The sequence below is a fragment of the Sinocyclocheilus rhinocerous genome, unplaced genomic scaffold (genome assembly GCF_001515625.1).
Source record: "Sinocyclocheilus rhinocerous isolate Xijiao unplaced genomic scaffold, SAMN03320098_v1.1 scaffold2307, whole genome shotgun sequence".
In the NCBI taxonomy this organism is placed as follows: Eukaryota; Metazoa; Chordata; class Actinopteri; order Cypriniformes; family Cyprinidae; genus Sinocyclocheilus; species Sinocyclocheilus rhinocerous.
This window is the reverse complement of record NW_015642048.1, coordinates 320,508-341,154: the sequence shown is the minus strand read 5'-3', so window position 1 is coordinate 341,154 and position 20,647 is coordinate 320,508. Positions and strand designations below refer to the sequence as shown.

Sequence of the window (20,647 nt, the reverse complement as noted above, 5' to 3'; positions counted from 1 at the left end):
ATGGGATAAATGCAGAGCACTAATTCCGAGTATGGGTCACCATACTTGGCCACATGTCACGTCACTTTTCACTTTTTCACTGCGGCGGCAACAATATTACAGCGAGAATAAAAGTTACTCCTTCTTTCTTTGTGTGAACATTTGGGCGGCATTATGCATATCTTCCCACACAGTGACGTAGACATGTGGGGTTGTTTAAACGAGACGTTTTAGGAGGGCGTGGACAAGTCTTAACTTTTATAAAGAATATCGCTTTGGATTTGAGACTTTAGTCTTTGCAACTTTACAGATCTTCTTTATGCACCAAGAGCTTGTAACACTCCAAAGAGAAAGGAAAAATTGAAATCGCATCATATGACCCCTTTAAATGGTGCATAACTAATTCTTATGATTTTTAGCTTTAGAGGTATTATTTTTAAAAATCCAAGAAAATTCAATTAAAGCAAGTTCTCAGATGATTTTATCATGCAGATGGCATGTTGCGCTTTAGCAGTAACTGTTGGGATGCTAACACCCTCTCGGAGAAGTTCTCAAAATCAATTCCCATTCGCAAGTTGACCTTCAGCAAACTTCAAGAAAATGACATTTTACAGACTTCAATTCAAAGCGCTTTTGTTTATGAAGGCTCTCAAACTTTTGCACAATAAAAAGTTAAAATTCATAGTTTTATTAGTGGACTTGACCATGAACTTGCCTAACTGTATTCTAGAAATGTCTTAATTCTTGACCAAGTTTCTAAATTCTATAGTTTCTAAGAAGATAGAAGGAGGTTTCTGTAACACGGCTCCTGAAAAGCAACTAGCCAACTAGTACTTCAAACAACCAACCCAAAATATGTAAGGTTTCATGTAACAAATACAGAAATATGTCAAAATCTCTCTGTGGTCTTAGTCACACACAAAAAATCCATGCTGTGCTTGGCTTGGTTGGCTTCTGAGTGTGTTTTCTCTAAAGACAGTGGATTTAATTTGGTCTGACTGTCCTGTGATGTGTTATCACCACTGAGATGCTCCAGATCTGTGCTTTCAGACTAAAACACCACTAAATGACCCCACACAACTGGTGTACCATGCCAGAATTACTCTAGTGAAATATCTCCAGCCCTCTTGATTCTGCTTGACTTCTGTAACACATCAGTTTGGACGGCTGATGGGTTTTAAAGAGCTTTCATTTAAGAAAAGGAACATTCTAGTACATCTGTCACCCAGGAAGGGACTGTCACACCTCGGTCATCAAAAACACACAAAAAGCCCGTAACAGACCAGAATGGCATGTTGAGCTTCAAACGACAGCCATTTGAGAAACGAATTTCAGCCATCTCGTTAGAACAAAGTCCAAATGGAAACGACACACTTTTTCCACATTTTCTGAAATGATTGTAGGGAAAATCTGTAAAATTTAACTTGTGACGCTACAGTTAGCCAGAAAGTCGCCACCAAATCCATAAATGAAGATGCAAAGTTGGGGAATACGTCAGGCTCTGTGCAGGCCTAGTTAAAATAACCTTGCAAAACTATAGATGCGTTCACAATCACGTACATACACACTATTCCATGCCGCTTTGTAGAGAGTTTGAGTAGTGTGTTCACACTGAAAATTCCAAAAAGAAAAGTTCATGCTGGATATTTCATGCACTCAAATGTCACATATTACCTTACATAGGGGCTAGCAGATTCTGATGTTGGATGACAAAATAATCTTACTGAATTCATCCACTAGACAGTTTAGTACATATTGCATAGTATAAGTACACAGTGTACTGTATAGTGAGTCATTTTTGACTAGGATTGCAAAGGGGTGGAATAGTTTTGGAAACTTTCCAAAAAAATGTCCAAAAAAATCCTTCAAAAATTCTAGACTATTTCCAGAAACTTACCAGAAATTTTCCGCCTCTTTGCAACCCTACTTTTGACAACTTCTAATACGTTCAAAAAGTTAATATTAACAATTGGAACAACTGAAAAAAAGCTTAGATAACCGATAAATATTCAATAAATTACACTAAATAACTGTGAACTTTTATTGCCCAAAACTGTAATAGTGACCACAAAAAATATACATTAATTTAACATAATAAAGGGAACACTGCTCAAAGACATTTAGTATGACAGTAAGTGTCTTGAAATGTATTAGGTCAGTGATTTTGTTACAAAGCAAGGATGAATTTAGAGAAACAACTTTTCAAAGAGGGCTAACTTAAAGCTGAAATAAGCTATGCAACTTTTGCCGAGATTTTTGCCGAGATTTTGCGGTCTGGACGCTAGTTGCCGAAAGTCAGAGCCAGAACCTATAATTCTGGTAGTGTGTGATCCTTATTCATTCAGTATATGACACACACTTTTTCCTTTTTAGTAATTTAGTCACTTTAACCATTTGAACCATTTGCCTATTATTTCTGTGATGCAGAATATGTGAACAGAATCATGAAACCCTGTTATTAAAAAAAACAGAATTTACTGTTTAACCGTCACAGTTATGTTCCGTTTCGGTCTCCACATTTCCCTGCGTTTCTCCTGTCTGTGGATTTATTAAAGGACTATCTTGTTTATTTCTATTCCTGCATTGTGTGCTTTCCATAGCTACACGTGATGATAATGTGAAATGTCATGGAACTGGGCAAATTTTGAATGAATAAATCAAAAGTAGGGCTGTACAATTAATCAAACTCAAATAATAATATATACTAATATCTGTGACTTATATTTAAACATGCATGCTCTGTGAATTTTGGAAAAAAATAAAGCAGAATTTAGGAAAGAATAAACCTGATTTAGCGCCCTGGGCTAACTGCTATCTGTCCACACGACATCATCATTGAAAATTTATGTATCTAAATTCATCCTTTTCTAAGCACCGCCACTAAAGATGAAATCTTAAAAACAAAAGTTCCAAAAGGGTGTTTTCCCAAAAATGCCATAGAAGAACCATTTGGAGTTCCACAAAGAACAGTTCTGAAAAGAACCATTTTTTCTTAGTGTGAAGAACATCTAAAGAACCTTATCCCCAAATAAAGAACATTTCACCGGAAAGGTTCTTGACGGAACCAAGAGAACCTTTAAGAGTACATTATAGCTAAAAATAAATAAATAAATAAAAAATACAAAAATTACTAAATTAATTCTCCTTTCCGATCTTTTTTTGTTTATACATTGTTTTATTTATATATTTCAGCAGTTTATGATTATCGTAACAAATCAACCACAGCCATGTAAACATCCATTAACTCATGCATATCAAGATCTCTGGCTATATTCTTTGATCAGCATGATGTCTCAAAGCATGTTCACAGCACAGCTGGACACATCTCTGGTATGCAGCACTCAAGCGCTCTAAGCGAAGGCATGTGTGTGAGTTAATTAACTCAGTGCAGAAGTCTAAGTTTTAGCTGACTGTTGTGTGGCCTGTTGGGAGTGTTAGGGATGTTGCTCTTTTAGCTGATTCCTTACTAGTTGACTGATCAGTTAAGGAAACCCTGTACAATTAGACTGGTTTCAGGTTCACCATACCAAGATGGGTCATGTTTTTATGTGCATTTATGTATGATTTATGACTTATTATAAAACGGCTAAAATGCAAAGGGTTTGAAATGCATTTTTAAAAGTCTTGATATGTTAAAATAGCAACGCTTGTCACAGGACATAAAAAAAAAAAACTGCAGGACGCCAATGGCGTCTATCTAAATGCCAATGGTGCTTTTAAAGGAGACATATTATGCCCCTTTTTACAATATGTAATATAAGTCTCTGGTGTCCCCAGAATGTGTCTGTGAAGTTTCAGCTCAAAATACCCCACAGATAATTTATTATATCATTTTGAAAATGCCTATTTTGAGTGGAAGCAGAAACATGCTGTTTTTCATGCCTGTCTCTTTAAATGCAAATGAGCTGCTGTTCCCCACCCTCTTTTCCAGAATAGAGCTGCGTCATTACAGCTCGGACCTGCTAAAAAACATCTGTTTTGGTTCTGATTATCATGTTTATCGCGCTGAAATGCGTTTTAAATAGAGGTCGACCGATATGGGTTTTTCACTGGCCGATGCCGATGGCGATATTTAGAAATCAGGGCAGCCGATGGCCGATATATTAGGGCTGTGTATCACCAGCAAAGTAGCAGATATTTCCGTATTGCGCAAGTGTAAAGCTCTGTTTTGGGGATTACGTTTCTTTATATCAGGCAACCCAGTTGTTTTCCTCTGCGGCCAGGTTAAACCTTGTTGTAGCCTATATATGTTCTATTCATTCTTTTTTAGAAACCTCGCACTTTTCTACTCAATTTTAAACGTTGTAAAATTTTAAACAAATTAAGCACGGTCCACTGCTGCACACGTGCCACAGTATCGATACAGGGCCAGCTGTATCGATACTCGTATCGTCAAATCTCTGTGACGATACATCGTCGTATCGATATTTTGAACACAGCACTACGATATATGATGCCGATTTTTTTTGGCAGATTTGCCAAAACACCAGCGCTGCATTTTAATTTTGAAACGTGCAGTGATCAGTTTATTCAACAAAGTATTAACTCAATGTATGGGAAACACTGGACACTGCTATAAGTCAAATGGCCAAGTGATAACAAAAATAAAAGAGTTCACACATATTACACAGCCTGCTGCTCATAACTGCTTAAGAGTGCGCTGGCCACGAGCGATGACATCGTGGATGCTTTTGTCGGACCTACACACACATTTCACGAGGAAAGTTAACGTGCATGTTATATAATCAGCCCAGAAGTTTCGTCTGAATTGCATACTACTTTCACATGCAAATGACTAGTTGCACTTATGAATATGATAACTTTCCGGCATCAATTCTAGTAGGGTAAAACGTAATTAGTGTTCATCGTCTGTTTGATTACGTCTTTACTTGATTTTTCCATACATTTCTGCCATATGTACATAAACTGACAATCACCACTGATAAGCTACTACTAAATATAGTGGAAACTTAATTTTCTGTAAAGTTGCTTTGCAACGATTTGTATCGTAAAAAGCGCTATACAAATAAACTTGAATTGAATTGAACTGAACGAGTACCAATAATAATTAAGCACCAAATCAGACTAACAGAATGATTTCTAAAGGATCTAATTACGCTTTCGAAACGGTCTGTTTTGCCCTGCCATCATTAGCTGAAGCTGTGTGTGAACAAGAAGCAGCTGCAGAGTGTGAGTTGCTCCGTCTCTCACGCAGCCAGAGAGAGATTCTCCGGTGTTCCGCAACAACGCTTAGCTGCCCGCAGATGTGCCTGCCTATAAATCAGCCTAATTTGCAGCACAATCGGCTGATGCCAATTGATTAAAAAATGCCAAAAATCGGCCGATTAATCGGCCAGCCGATCAATCGGTCGACCTCTAGTTTTAAATCATATTAGTTTAAACTTCTGATATACGGTTTTCTGAGTGCACACATCCGAAGCACACAGACAGAAAGCGGCTGTCACAGCATGTGAGTACTAAACTAAGTTCTCATTCACACAAGTTTACGTTAAAAACACACGAGTTACAAAAACAGTCGGTTATGTCTGTGAAGGTAAACAGCTGGGAAATAAATTGCATGTTTATTTTAGATCTGTGTGGCAGCAGCAATATACAGTAAATAAATCAATAAATCCACTGCTCTGTTGTCTCCTCTGAGGCTGGGACTCTAAATAGTGTTCTGTGCTCGTCTGTGCAGCCAAAGACAGAACAGTTAGCATGTTTTGCTCAAACTTTCGCCATGGCATTAGAACTGGTACACCGTTGTCGCCTGTGAAATCAAAATGACGGCACCGTGGGTGGAAGCTTACAGATTAAGGGGCGGTAATATTATAATGAGATCCCTTTGCAACGTCACTAGGGGAGCGAAATCAGACGCGCTTGTTTTTTTTAGACGCCTGCAGAAAAAGGCTTACCAAAACTGTTACTGGGTTAATATTTTTCACGTTTCCTTGGTTGGTAGATACACCTGGGACCTTATTATAGCACTTAAAACCTGGAAAAGTTCGATTTTCATGATATGTCACCTTTAAAGTGAATTTTCCTACAGATTTTTACAATGCAAACAGGTAAAACACAGGATGCTAAGTGAAGTGTCGCCAATAAAAATACCAAAAAAAAGATCAAGTCAACCTCACTAATTGTCTACCTGGCTGTTGAATGACTAGCCAGTGATATCTGCTGTATTTTTTCTGTTGATGTCCAAGAAAAACTTACTAATAATCACTTTGTATTTATATAAGTCTAGTATAAATGACAGTAAAAGTATTAATAGTAAATTCTTTAGTGCAAAATAAAAAAAAATTGTGCAGAAAATTGTGGAAATAAGATTAAAAAAAATTCCTGCTGCAAACTTTAGAACTTTAAATCCATTAGAACCTTTTCCACCATCGACCCAAATTTTGGCAAATGGATTAGAATATATGTTACCTAGAATATATGTTATCTGTTCGTACTCGTATTGAAAAGCCTTCATGTAAACTCCAAACCAACTGAACCAAATTCAATTTCGATCAGATTGGTAGAGCCGCTGTAGATCTGAAATTATCTTGTCAACTGGAAAAATATCATCCAGTTGTAAATGTGTAAAGCATGTAAACTTGTAAATATGACTACCTTCTCAATCGAACATGCATATGTTTATTATTGCTTTATGAGCGAGTCTGTGGAGAAAACTGAATAGTTACTAAATATTTGCACTAAAAAAGCTCTTCTGACATATTTATCAAGTCAACATGGCAAAAACAACAATTATACTCACGATAGCTTCAGCAACATTATCACCAAAGCTTTCTTCCAGTTTTGAACGAGGTGACTAGGCACTGAATTTTTTATCAAAATACATTAGTGTATGAAAATGTAAATGAAAATGGGAGCCAGAGTGCACAGTTTAGGGCTGCTTTAAACAGAACTTTCAGAATATAAAGGTAAAAAAAAAAATCCCTAAACTTGCAAATATATATAATACGATATATATAAATACGAAATATTAACTGCATAATATGATGATGAGTTTTCAAGAGTTGTTTTTTTGGTGTGGAAAAATACTTTACTATTCTAGAAAACCATGATCACGTCACAAGAGGCGTTGTATCCGCACTGCTCAAGTCCAAGCGCAACTGGAATCGTTTGGCTTGATGGTGGAAAAACACTTCCTGAAACAAATTACACACTTCACCTGTCAAAATAATCATATCATGAAGAAATATAGTCTGAACGTACGTAGGCAAGATGGATGCTGAAGCGTGTGATGGTCCAACAAGCACTAGGCTACTTTGTGAATGAACAGCACAGAAGCCACAGAAACAGGTCTCTACAGGTGCAACAAGACTTCTCGGCTTTTAAACCGAGAGCTCAAGTTTACATACAAACACACTAGTAGCTGCCTGCAGGCATAGATAATCAGATGCATTACATGCTGATTAGCATAAACGAGGGGATGCTGAATTTATGCAGCCTGTATGTGCAGAGTTTTTAACACATTTGAGCGCTAGTCATCGCACACATGATGCTAATCTAGGCCTATAGCATGCACACTGCGAAGGCCACTACAGCCATTCATGTGGTTAATGACAACTGAGGTGACGCTTCAAACGGGCCTAAAAGTAACAGGTTTGCAAGCTAATACAACAAAGTACTCTTCTAACTGGGCAACACAGGTTAACAAGTCGAAGCACACAATTATCAACTATTTAGACAAGCAAGCTCACAAACAACACATTGGCATGTCTCTGAACTCGGCCTGGATTGTGTTTATGTTCATAATTTGAGCAAAATTCATCCCACTGAACATAGCAGGGGTGCTTGCCACATTTAAGGCAAACTGAGAGACATCTGCGCACTCACAAAGCGCTAGTTTGGCTTTTCAAGCGGCCAGCCATGGGGTTTTAATATTTTAAAGTATCAAAAGTGCACTCGGTAAGTTTTTGCCTTGTCAAGTTTAGATAAACATCCACCTTTATGTTCTGTAAAGCGACACGGTTGGTCATGTGACCTCAATAGCGGCGCCCATGAAAGACGACCCGCCCCATGTAAAACAAAAACGCTTTTTCTGGAAAACTGATATGAATATTTGCTTTGTGAAAGATTATTAATTTTGAAAACTTTTTTAAGAAGCGCTTTCAACAAAATCAACGTCAAACGCATGATAAAACATGTTATTTTTGTTGTTGTTTTAATAAAAGATCTAAATGCAAATGGTGAACCTTAATAACGCGTGAACCTCCTAAGTAAGCAATAACCGTGCATATTTATGATTCATAAATAATAGCGACCATAAACGAAAACTTTCACTTTCAAGAAACTGTCCTGGGACATTCTCATGGATCTGTCGCCGTCCTTCACGCACTTTCAGCTGGAGCTCTTTCCACGTGCTGATCTGAAAGAACCCTGAAGGATGAATGTGATGATGGACAGACTGATGCAATACGCTATAAAAATGTCATCTGGGCCTATTAGATGGACAGCACTTGGATGTTTAAATGCACAAAAGTTTGAACGATAACTATTAGGCTACTTGATTCCCTAAACTTTAGATGCATTATTCTCGCAATGCTAGTTTCATTAGTAACTCAAGTCTATTCAAAGTCATTATTTATTCACCCTCAAAATGTCAGTCACCACTGACTTTCAGTGTATGTAAAGACATGCATTGAAAGCTCGTTTCTCCTTTACTGTCAAACGAGTTTTGAACAGCATGAGGGTGACCAGACGATTTCATTTAGAGGTGACGCTTAATGGGCTGTTTCTGGACTCGCTTGACAGCTGGCGCGTGAATACGTGTGTTGTAGTGCTTCGTAAGAGTCGATCAGAAGAGTATTTAGCAGGTTTGGGATCAGGCCTGCTGGACTTTTACCTGGAGCGTCCGGAGCAGGTGCTGTCAGCTTCGCCCGCTTCGCGCTCGGAGGGCCACCTTCCAGCACATTTTCAGCCATTGCGATTAAAATGAGCTTCTGGCCGAATGTTGTGGGGGAAAAATCAAAGCGAAGGATCCTTTCGTCAGAAAAACAGATGTTACCTTACTTTTGAAAGACGTGGGGAGTGTGGAGCGCCTCGGCGGAGGATTTTCTCAAAAAAGCAGCAACAGCGCCCCGCGTCGCCACCACCATTCACCCCATGATAATCCAACACCCAACACCCACATTATCATCGTTATATTACCGAGAGAAAACGCCTCCTTTCCGCGAATTCAACGTTAAATCCCAAATAAAATATCCACAGGAGTCCTCGCGCGCGAGCGTCGTTAATTTTGCAACGGCACGCGATACATTTTCTGACGTCAATTTTTTCCGTGCAAAAATCGTCTGGCTCTGTGTAAAAATGCACGGTTGCATAAAAATGAGATATTTTTGCAAAACAGTCCCCTCGGCGCTGTCTGTCCTCCAAAAGCGTCCGGTAAACAATAACCGCTCGGAGCGAAACACGGACGCAAGCGCTGCTCTGAAGGGGAAATCAGATATACGAAGGTTTTGTGGCCGACGATCGCCGATTAAATCCAGGATTTTTCGCCAAAAATTCCTTCGCAGCGATATAAAGGTGTCATTTTCCGCTGAACGGTGTCGTCAAACCTCGATTTGGATGCTCCGCGTCCAAAAATAAAAAATAGTGCTCTATCGAAATCCTGATTCCGAGCCGAGACAAGATGGCGGCTGTTGATTCCTTCGATACAAAAAGTTTTTTTTTCTTTTTCCAGATAGACGGAGCAGAGGGGGAGGGGGAGGGGGAGCGCGAGCGCAATCACGCCCTACGTCAAACCTGCTGTCAGCGCGCGAAGCGGCCGCTGGAGGCGCTAGACGATCACAAATCTGCACTCAAATGTCATTTACGCATCAATAATCGTAGACAAAATTGTATTTTTTTAGTCTATAATTTGGACAAGAATTTGAAATAAATAAGCAGTTTTACATTAAGCCGGTAAATTGCAATAAAACAAGTTGTTGAGAAGCAGTGCAAATATAAAGGTGTCATTTTCCGCTGAACGGTGTCGTCAAACCTCGATTTGGATGCTCCGCGTCCAAAAATAAAAAATAGTGCTCTATCGAAATCCTGATTCCGAGCCGAGACAAGATGGCGGCTGTTGATTCCTTCGATACAAAAAGTTTTTTTTTCTTTTTCCAGATAGACGGAGCAGAGGGGGAGGGGGAGGGGGAGCGCGAGCGCAATCACGCCCTACGTCAAACCTGCTGTCAGCGCGCGAAGCGGCCGCTGGAGGCGCTAGACGATCACAAATCTGCACTCAAATGTCATTTACGCATCAATAATCGTAGACAAAATTGTATTTTTTTACAGTCTATAATTGGGACAAGAATTTGAAATAAATAAGCAGTTTTACATTAAGCCGGTAAATTGCAATAAAACAAGTTGTTGAGAAGCAGTGCAAATTATATTAATTTTAAATATATAAAACTTAAATTTATAACACAAAAATACATTTTCATGTTATGCCTATTTTTTTTGGGGGGGGGGGACAAGAATTTGAAATAGTTTTACATTTAGCCAATATTATAGTTTGCTTTAAAACAAGTTGTTGAAAAGCAGTGCAACTTACATTAATTTTAAATCATATAAAACTTACATTTTTATATTCTGATAGTTTATGCCTATTGATTTTTTTTTTTCTTGTCCTAAATTATATCCCGACCTTCACCAAACATACACATCTCTTCTGATATTAATAAAAGTATCAATTTAAAAAACATTAATAAGTAATGGTTAATCGTGATTTAAAGAGTCATTATAAAAATAAAAATAAAGCATTTCTTCCACACATAAAACAGACACACACACCACTTCTGGTATCTTTTCATTGTTTCTCTACTCTCGAAATCTGGCACATGCACATGTATTATCAATTTTGAAACATAAATATCAAATAAAACAATACATGATATGTACATACAAAGTGAGTGCACTGTGCAAATGTATACAGATTATGCTTTTTGCCTGAATATAATGGCTAATAAATCAATACCCGCTGTGGCTCATGTGCATAAGAACAAATTATTGAAGAACATGTGCTGCTGGGAAAAAAAAAAAAATCAACAATAACAATATCTTGCCCACATCCCACAGCTCTGTCTTGCAGCTTCTGCCCACACTATTAAAATTCTTTGGTATACACATATTCCCATATATGGCACAAAAATAATTAATACGCAGTTAATAAAAGCATGTGAAGTCAAATTTAAGGGCACATTTTTAACACTCTTTGAGCACCAAAACAAATTGGTTTTAGATTTGCACTCAAATATACGTCTCTTGACCAATTAAGATTTGTTCAATTCTATACAAAACAAAACTGTTAAGCAGTGAAAGCCATGTGACAATGGCAAAAAAATTGAAAATAAAAACAACATGATTCTCCAAACTGAAATCAATCCTTGATTTTCAAAACTAAAATGCAGAAAACCTACAAGAATGTGGGCAGTGGTGAAAAAGTGGGAACAATCGCACATAGAACAAGATTAAATTCCCACTTTTCCATTTTAGTTCATTTTTTAAATATAAAACTTTAGTAGAATTGAATCTGAGGCACTTTTCAAGAGTTAGGCCTTAGGTGCTTGTTACGTTAGGTGAAAAAAAGGAGATTTCTCATTGCTTTAAGTGGCTCCCTTTCATAAATATGTCCTTTTGAGATATTAGGCTCCGTGGCTGCACACTGATTCATGCACAGCCCCAATAAATACAAATGCATTTAATACAAAACCACATACATTATGCACAATTAATTATAATTCAATACTGTCAGCACTGGGCTTCTTTAGCCAATGGAGTGATACAATAACTCAAAGGTGAATGTGTTGGCTGGAAAGCAGTGCACCATAAAACAATTAACAGCAAAATCAAATCCCTTTTCCATCCCGAAAAGTTCCATTTAAAGATACAGTGTACATTTTTTTTTTTAAAGGCTGGAATTATAATTCACATCAAAGAGGAAATAATAATATGATACAATAACATAATATTGCAGGTGTTCTGAAAGCTGCAGTGTCAAAAGTCACCCTGATATTTTGACACTGAAGCAACCTGGTGTTACAATTGAGGGGGAAAAGACGGAACAAAAAGGCACAAGATTTTTTCAATTTTTGAGAACAAACTAGTGATTGCTGTGTAAACAGAAATAAAGAAAGAAATCTGTCCTCCTCAAACCTCAGAGCCAAGCTTATTCATTATACATGATGGCAGAAGATAACATATCCTAATAAAGGACTTGCTTTGCTTTGAGAAACAAAAATTGCTTTGCATGATGATTGAAATGTAAGACGCATCGCATGAGGTACTGCAGATTATTCTCTAGTGTTCTGAATGCATCAGAGACAAAAAATCAGGTAAAGAAAAGCAAAGAAAATCAGATCTCTGCACAACTGTCGAAAAAAAAAATTTGTTTGAAGAACTGCTGTCAAAATCTCAACAGAACTGACACACTCAAATAAAAAAAGCTATCAGATATTCTAAAAAAGTAGGCAGAAATAAACATTATAACAAAATTGCAAGCTGCTCGCCAACTTATGGCAGCACAAGAACCTTCTTCCACAAGGCCATGGAGTGAACTAGTATCACAAGTGCACGGTGATCAATAAAAACTATTGCGAATTGGCGATACCAACTCGGGCTCTGCTGGCACGATCACAGTGAAAAACAACTGATTCTGAGGCAATGAATGAAATGAATTAAAATGCACTGATAAACAATTCAGCTACAAAATATGTTCAACTGACCACTTCATTGAAGGCTTCGTTGGCTGGAGTTTACTGGTTATATTTAGGGGAAAACACAGTGGCGCTCGTTTTGCTGTGTTAAAATACTTAAATATTGTAAGTGCCATGCTGAAAAATTTGATTTATTCATTTAATTTTGAATCCTGTATGATGTTCCCTCAGGCAATGAGAAATGTTAAATTGTGGGGCTAAATTTTATGCAAAAAAAATGCACTGAACCTCCAAACACAGCATGTTTTCAACAAACATTATACTCTGAATTTCCGAATGCATTACAATCACCGGCCCTTGTGTCCTCTAATGAAGGGGAGAGAGAGCACAGCATGGTTTCTGCCATCTTTCTTGCTTGCGATTCAAACAAATAAGGCTGATTGTGCTGATTTTCCTCATTTCATGAGTTGCTATTTTGCGTGAGCCACTTTTACCTTCCCTTTGATAAAAGCTACATTGTTTGCTGCCAGATATACTGGATATTAATATGGGCATTGTGGAAAGAAGTGCCGGAAGCCCATCTTTATCTATCCGCCCTTGTCTTCCTTGGTTTTATTTGAATGAGATATAGGTGACCGCCCTCGTAGTAGAGCGGTGAAACTAATACACTGACTGTATATTCATTATAATAACTTAAAAACATTAGCCTGTAATCTTGATTCTAATTAGCAACTGGCTCGTTTTCGATCATTTTGTCTCAAAGAGAGAGAAAAATAAAATACTGAAATAAATGAACAAACTAATATGGCATTAGAGGTGGAATAATTTACAAAAAAAAAAAAAAACGCATTTTTCACTGTCCACGTCTCTTCAAAAAGCCATGCTGATATATTTGTTCAAACATCTCTTTCATTTGTTCATTTGACTGATCTTGCATATCGTGAAGGCACTTTATAAACAAAAAAAAAACAAATTAGAGAACATCAGAAATATTAACTCCATCCATTTCCCCCCTCTGTGCTACACTGTGATCCACACAGCAGATGCTTAGCGCACCCATTTTTCTATTTAGGTCACGTTATCAACACATATGCCCTATACAGGCTAATGCTACTCATTGGAACTCCAACAGTTGTGGTCGGAAAAGCCCCTTGAAGGAAGTAGAGCTTGAAAATTATCTGCAGATTGGCTCTTGAAGAAGGTCAGCCGAGGTGAGGAGGAAATCTGAATCACTCCACTGCCCTGAGCTTTGTACACTCATCTACATCTTCATCTTCCTCTCCTTGTAAAGGTGTCTCTGGTCTGGCTAACGGTGTGTACAGTTGTGTTATTGAGGGAGGTTGTGTACCACTTAGCGATGGTGCTTGATAAGGACTCTCGTAATCCTTTTCTTTGAGCTTGGGGACAGGAGAATTGTCCTTAGTGTCTTGGTGCAACTCCTCTGTAATCTGAGATGGGCCTAATACACGGCCCTGAGGCACACCGTGGCCACTGATAGAGGCAACATTGGGAGAGATGCAGGGAGGGTTTAGTGGTGCAGCAGATGTTGTTGATGTTGTATTGGCAAGTGTGTTGGGCTCTAAATGCCCAACGGCACTGTCCACCTGGCCTTGCTCCAGGCTTTGAGTGGACCCCGATCTGCCTTCGTTCATTTGGGGATACAAGTAAGTCCTCATCTGCCCTTTCCCTTTCACGTTTACAGTGCCACGATAATCGAAGGCGTAGTTCATTCTGCTGAGCACACAGTGGCTCTCTTCGCTAACCTGTATGCGGCACTCCACTCCCGTGCTGTCCATGCGGCTAGCAATGTTGACCGTGTCACCCCATATGTCGTAAAGCAGCTTGGTAGTGCCGATGACGCCGGCAGTCAGGGGCCCATGGTTGAAGCCAATTCTCAGCTTGAACTTGAAACCCAACATGTTCTTGTTAAAATCGTCCACCACGCGCATCATTTCAAGGGCGAAGTCAAAGAGGGCACGTAGGTGGGCGTGCGGATGTGGCTGTTCTTGGCACTGCTGCCCATTTAATCCAGACGCCGCCATGTAGGTGGCACCAATGGTTTTAATCTTCTCTACATTTGAGAATGCAGGCTTGCGCAACAGTTCGTCAAAGTCTCCGATGAGTTCGTTAAGAACTCGGTAGCACTCTTTCCCGCCCTCGTAGCTCTCTTCGTAGAATTCGCTGAAGTTGACGATACTTGCGAAGATGACCCCGACATTGTCATGATTTTTAGAGTAACTCTGGTTCACCTTTAGCTGCTCGGCAACATGGATGGGGATGATGTTACGCAGCAGCCAGTCTGCTTGATCTCGCATGGTCTGGATCTTGATGCGATGCTTGTCAGCTTCCACATTTCCGTGGTAATGCAGACGGTAGCTGACCTCGAATTCCCGGTTGAGAAACCAAACCAGCAGCAGCAGGAGGAGGAAGGAGAGCACGGTCTCTAGGACGAGCAGGTCGAGCGCAGAGTCCAACTCACTTGCCTGATCTACTTCGGCACTCTGGTTACTCATGTTCCTGGAGCCAAGAGAAAGAGATTTCAGATTTGAGTGGTGTGTTCTACAGAATAATAACACCAACAGTAGAAGGTGCTCAAAAACACCCTTTCAGTTTTAAGATGTTTTAAGTCTTAAACTATGGATGGTGTTAGGGGTGCGTGGACTTGTCACCTTGTCTTTATCACATGGCAGTTTAAATGCCATAGATTTTTTAAAACCTTCTGACATTTAAGCATGCATTAACCTGTGATTAAAGGCTGGAATATGCTACATGACCTTTGCACCAATTTTTGCCTCAATTTGCAGTCTGGATGAGACGGCACTAGTTATCGAAATTCAGAACACGTATCGTTGTCATTTGTCGCATATCTCCTATGTGAGTTTGTTGTGTTTGGGACGACTTGAAAGTCTGGTAGTGTATAATTAGAAAATAGTGTACAATAGAAATTAGATACGGTGAATTTTGATTTCATGTCGACTTACGGTTAATAGGCTCCTTTTAGTTCGAGTAATTTTAATAATGTCAATATGGGCCCCTTTTAGTTTTAGTTCGAGTAATATTAATAATGTCAATAAAATGACTTCCTGCATATTTCATGATTTATTAAGGGCATCATATTTTCACATTCACATACAAACAGTAAAATCTCAACCATCTTACAAATATCAGCTCAAATCAGAGTCGGCAATAGGAATAGTTTTCGTGACATAAGTTTAAAAAAAAAAAACACTCACCCAGATGCTGGAAATCTGTCAGTGGCGCTGCAAAAAGAAAACAGTTACAGTATATTCATAAATAAAGAGTACTCTACAGCAACCATACATGTCCACCGGAGATGAGCAGGAATTTTCAATTCACTCTACAGAAGCTGAGTGGCATGTTTATGTGGGGGATTGTGGGATTTATTGCTTTCAATATTAAGTTATTTTATTTAATGACTTTTACAGACACACTTCTGTTGTTTTGGGTGGTATTGGATGGAATTCTTAAGCACCGTTGGACAAGTACCATCATGAACAGTCAACAAATCACAAAAATTTACAATGTTCTAAAACTATAATGAATGCAGTTTTTATTTTAAGTAATAGTTCACCCAAAAGAGAAAAATTGCTGAAAATTTACTCTCAGGACATCCAAGATTTAGTTGAGTTTATTTCTTCATTAGAAGAAATTCTGAGAAATTTACTCCATTTACAATCACATGCTTACTAGCAGATCCTCTGCAGTGAGTGGGTGCCGTCAGAATGTGTCCAAACAGTTGATAAAAACATCACAATATTTGTTTACATCTGTTTTGGATCATTGGATCATCGAGTGCTTGATCTGTACATATTTCTCTCCTGAATTCAGATGAGACAACTTTTTCACTGGAGAAAGCAACATTTTAGCCAGAAGCGATGGTTTAATTTAAAATGACGGATTTGTTTCTTACAAACATGCAGCTTTTCACTTCACAAGACATTAATTGATGGACTGGAGTCATGTGGATTATTGTGATGTTTTTATCAGCTGTTTGGACTCTCATTCTGATGGCACCCATTCACTGCAGAGGATCCACTGGTTAAGAAATAAAGTATTGTTAAATTTTTCCAAATCTGTTATGAAGAAGAAACTCAACTACATCTTGGATGGCCTGAGAGCGAGTAAATCTTCAGCAAATCTTCATTTCCTCTAATTAATACACCAAGTTTATAATGGTAAAGTTTGTTGGTACTTTGCTAGCTGAACAGGCTGAGGATGTCTGACCTGGGCCTGGTGGTGGCGCTGTAGAGCACGACGAGTAAAGACAAACCAGATACAGTGGCCAGAGCAGAGCGCATCCAGAAACTCAGCTGGCAGAAGTTACAGTACTGGATAATAGCAATAATGAGAGCACAGCACAGGAACATGGTCACCTACAGAAGCAGAGAAAGAAAGAGCGCACGTTTAAACAATCATCAGTCACTGGCTTCTGAGATACTCGGTACAGTTCTGCATGTCATATTATAGTTTGATCCTGAAGAGTACATTATTATTAGAGTAACATCTTCGAAGCTTTAAACTCTTCCTCCAATTACCAGGCTTTCAAAGACACATTTTGATCTAATAGACTTCAAGAAACTGGGGGAAAATTAACAATCTTGAAGATGAAGATATCTTGTAGAGATAGAGATGTCTGAAGTACATTTCTGACATTTCAAACATTTATCAATGTTGAAAACAGTTGTGCTGCATAATATTTTAGTGAAAAACTTGATTTTTTCTTTTCAGGATTCTTTAATGAATAGAAAGTTTGTAACATAAATGTCTTTATCAATTTAATATGTCCTTGCTGAATAAAAGGATTCATTTCTCCAAACTTTTGAGCAGCAGTTTAAGGAGGTCACCTTCCTTTTCTCCTGCTCACCTGGATGGGCAGCTGCACACTGTAAGCCAGGTGGGAGAAGACGGACACAGCAGGAAGTGAAACGAGCACAGCCCCGATCACATGACGCGGGAGCCAGCCTGACACCAGCTTCAACAGAGACCGAGTGCAATTCTGTACATTATCCAGACAAAACACCATACTGCAGGAGAAAGATGGAGATCTCATTAAAGTTAGGAAAAACCCAACTAATAAACTGAACATTATATCCATTTTATGACTGATAGATAAACCACTAACATTACAGTTAGACACTACGTGTTAACGTCATTTTTAATTCTGCAAGTGACTTTGGGCATCATAACATTTTAATGTTAAGTATGAAAAAAGGATACTGATTTTGAGATTTGCTAAAGATTACATTTCACTGTTAAATCATTATATATAAATTATTTAAATGAACAGTGTTTTTGAAGATTCACATTAATTTAGCACAAGATGACTGTAAAAGTAATTGTAAAAATAAAATGTAAAAGTAGGGAAACTGACTAATATGAACAATTAAATATCCAAAATCAACCATTAATGAATATGGTACATGTTAACAAACATATTATAATAATACAATACAGACAAGCTGTCATATGTTAAACATTTTATTTCCATTAACGTTTCTTTCAACTAATGAAAATGTTTAGTTTGTTTTACGTTTAGTTAATAAATAACCAATAAACCACCAGTATATTACAGTTCTACACAATTTTTTGTACATAAATGAAAGAAAACAATAAAAATGTATGGCCTGGTTTCACAGACAGCGCTTAGACTAAGCCAGGATTAGGCCATAGTTAAATTAGGACATTTAAGTAATTTTTATAAACGTGCCTTAGAAAAAAAAATACATTACTGGTGTCCCTCTTGAGACAAAACAAAGGCACTGATATATTTTAAGATCAATCAGTGCAAGTTTCATTCAGTTGAAACAGCTCAGACTTACATTTTAGTCTGGGGCTAGGCTTAAGCCTTGTCTGTGAAACCGGGGGAATATTTATTAAATGCTCTAAGTGGATTTAGGCATTTATGTACAGTATGAAAAATGGATACTAATTCTGAGATTTGCAGATTACATTTCACTGTTGAATTATTCTATATAAATTATTTATTTAAATAATTTAATATGATTTAAATTATTAGTTTAATTATAATAAATAATACGTATCAAAATTATATATACATTTTAATTTAAATTATGAGTCACTTTACGTACTAGATGACTGCAAAAGTAATTCGATTTATTTCATCCAAATATAACAGTACAGAGGAAATGACAACGTCCAGCTCACCGAATGGACAAAACGAGAGAAACCAGTTCCAGCAGAGCGGCTGTGATCGCCAGACCGAGTGTGGTTGCCAGGGGCGTCTCCATGGTAGCAAGGGGATACAGGAAGCAGGCAACGGTCAGGGCGAGAAAAACGGCACAAGACAGCAAAACATCGAGCAGCGAGCTGAAGACTGGACTGGCAAACGTCTGCACCGGCACCTGATTCACCACCTGGAGGAAATGCAGAGATGAGGATACTCAAGTGTACACGCTGATGTGATGAGGCTGCACTTCTGTGAATAACCAGTAGAGGTCCATGCGTGATTGTGTGAAGATCCACATACTCTGACAGGAGTGTGAGTGTGTACCAGTGTTTTATTATTTTAATATCACTGAGATACTTCTATAGTTATATAATATAACACATTATAGTTTAATATTTTTTTATTTTTTTAATATATACAGTGAACAAAATTATAAACGCAACACTTTTGTTTTTGTCCCCATTTTTCATGAGCTGAACTCAAAGATCTAAGACTTTTTCTATGTACACAAAAGGCCTATTTCTCTCAAATATTGTTCACAAATCTGTCTAAATCTGTGCTAGTGAGCACTTCTCCTTTGCCGAGATAATTCTTTAAAATAAATCTACTTTTGATTTTCATCGTTGACTGATTTTGCAGACCTTTTAGACTGATAACTTGTTAACAAACTTGTCACAGGACGCGCAGTCCTAATAGCGATGTATGACTGTTTTATCCGAATATATATGAACTAGCTGTTTTAAATATTTTTGTATTTAACATGTTAGTTTATCAGTATGTTTGAAAGTATATTATTTAGATTCGTGGTGCTTCCATAGGCTCCCTCTCTCGCACGCACGGTTTAAACACCTAATAGTTATGAAATAGCCTATGACAAGTACAGGGAGTCTCTCTCTTGCCCCCACCCTCCCATGCACGATAATATCTATCGGCGATCTCATGGACCTGCGATATGACGATTTGAAAAATGACCACACTAGTGTGTGTAATATCACTGAGGTACTTTTTGATTTTTATATATAACGTGTAACGGTTCACAAAATTCACGGTTCGGTTCGATAAGACACAGTGGTGTCACGGTTCGGTACGTTTTCGATACGGGGGAGGGGGGTAATTGCTTACGCCGCAATGTTGGAAATATTTCTGTTTTAAACCATGAAGGCGAGCCGATGGGTATCACATAAGCAACGTGCAAACTTCGTGCAAGAGTTATGCCGGTGAACGTCTTAATCTTAGTCAATTCACTATGCAGAACGTGAAAGTAAAAACGGAATGACGGCGCTTTCGGCATCTGATGCCGCATATTCTCTCAGACACGACGAGAGATCAATCTACGTCAACATATGCGGATAACGGTATATAGCTAACTGTTTTCATTCCCTTAAAGGGGTCATATGATGCGATTTCAATTTTTCCTTTCTCTTTGGAGTGTTACAAGCTCTTGGTGCATAAAGAAGATCTGTAAAGTTGCAAAGACTAAAGTCTCAAATCCAAAGAGATATTCTTTATAAAAGTTAAGAGTCAGCCACGCTCTCCTAAAATGGCTCGTTCTAACACGCCCCCACATACCTACGTCACGATCTCGGAAGATTTGCATAACGCTTCCCAAATGTTCACGCAAAGAGAGAAGGCATAACTTTTATTCTCGCTGTAGTATTGTTGCCGCCGCCATGTCCTGAAGACGCTGTGTGTTTCATTGTGAAAGCGAAACTACTTTGTTTGGCCTTCCAAAAGAGGAAGATATCCGCTTCGTCATGCCTAGAGCTGATCCGTGCTGGTCGCTGAGAAAATAAATCAACTTCGCGCTGTGGAT

The 20,647-nt window shown here is 38.3% G+C and overlaps 2 protein-coding genes across 4 annotated transcripts in view; both read right to left on the bottom strand.

Annotated features, from left to right (window-relative positions):
* Positions 1-9,786, bottom strand: part of LOC107755349 (CREB-binding protein-like) — a 55,497-nt gene extending 45,711 nt beyond the window's left edge. For all 3 annotated transcript variants that reach the window (XM_016572113.1, XM_016572114.1, XM_016572115.1), the window contains exon 1: positions 8,834-9,786. In XM_016572113.1, the coding sequence (XP_016427599.1) occupies positions 8,834-8,912 (79 nt within the window). In that variant the 5' untranslated portion in view covers positions 8,913-9,786. The remainder of the gene's footprint in view (positions 1-8,833) is intronic.
* A 981-nt stretch (positions 9,787-10,767) lies between these two features.
* Positions 10,768-20,647, bottom strand: part of LOC107755348 (adenylate cyclase type 9-like) — a 48,289-nt gene continuing 38,409 nt past the window's right edge. The window contains exons 6-10 of the mRNA XM_016572112.1: positions 18,813-19,021; positions 17,512-17,671; positions 16,872-17,020; positions 15,860-15,886; positions 10,768-15,143 (exon numbers count right to left, since the gene is read on the bottom strand). Coding sequence (XP_016427598.1) covers positions 13,856-15,143; positions 15,860-15,886; positions 16,872-17,020; positions 17,512-17,671; positions 18,813-19,021 — 1,833 coding nt within the window. The 3' untranslated portion in view covers positions 10,768-13,855. The remainder of the gene's footprint in view (positions 15,144-15,859; positions 15,887-16,871; positions 17,021-17,511; positions 17,672-18,812; positions 19,022-20,647) is intronic.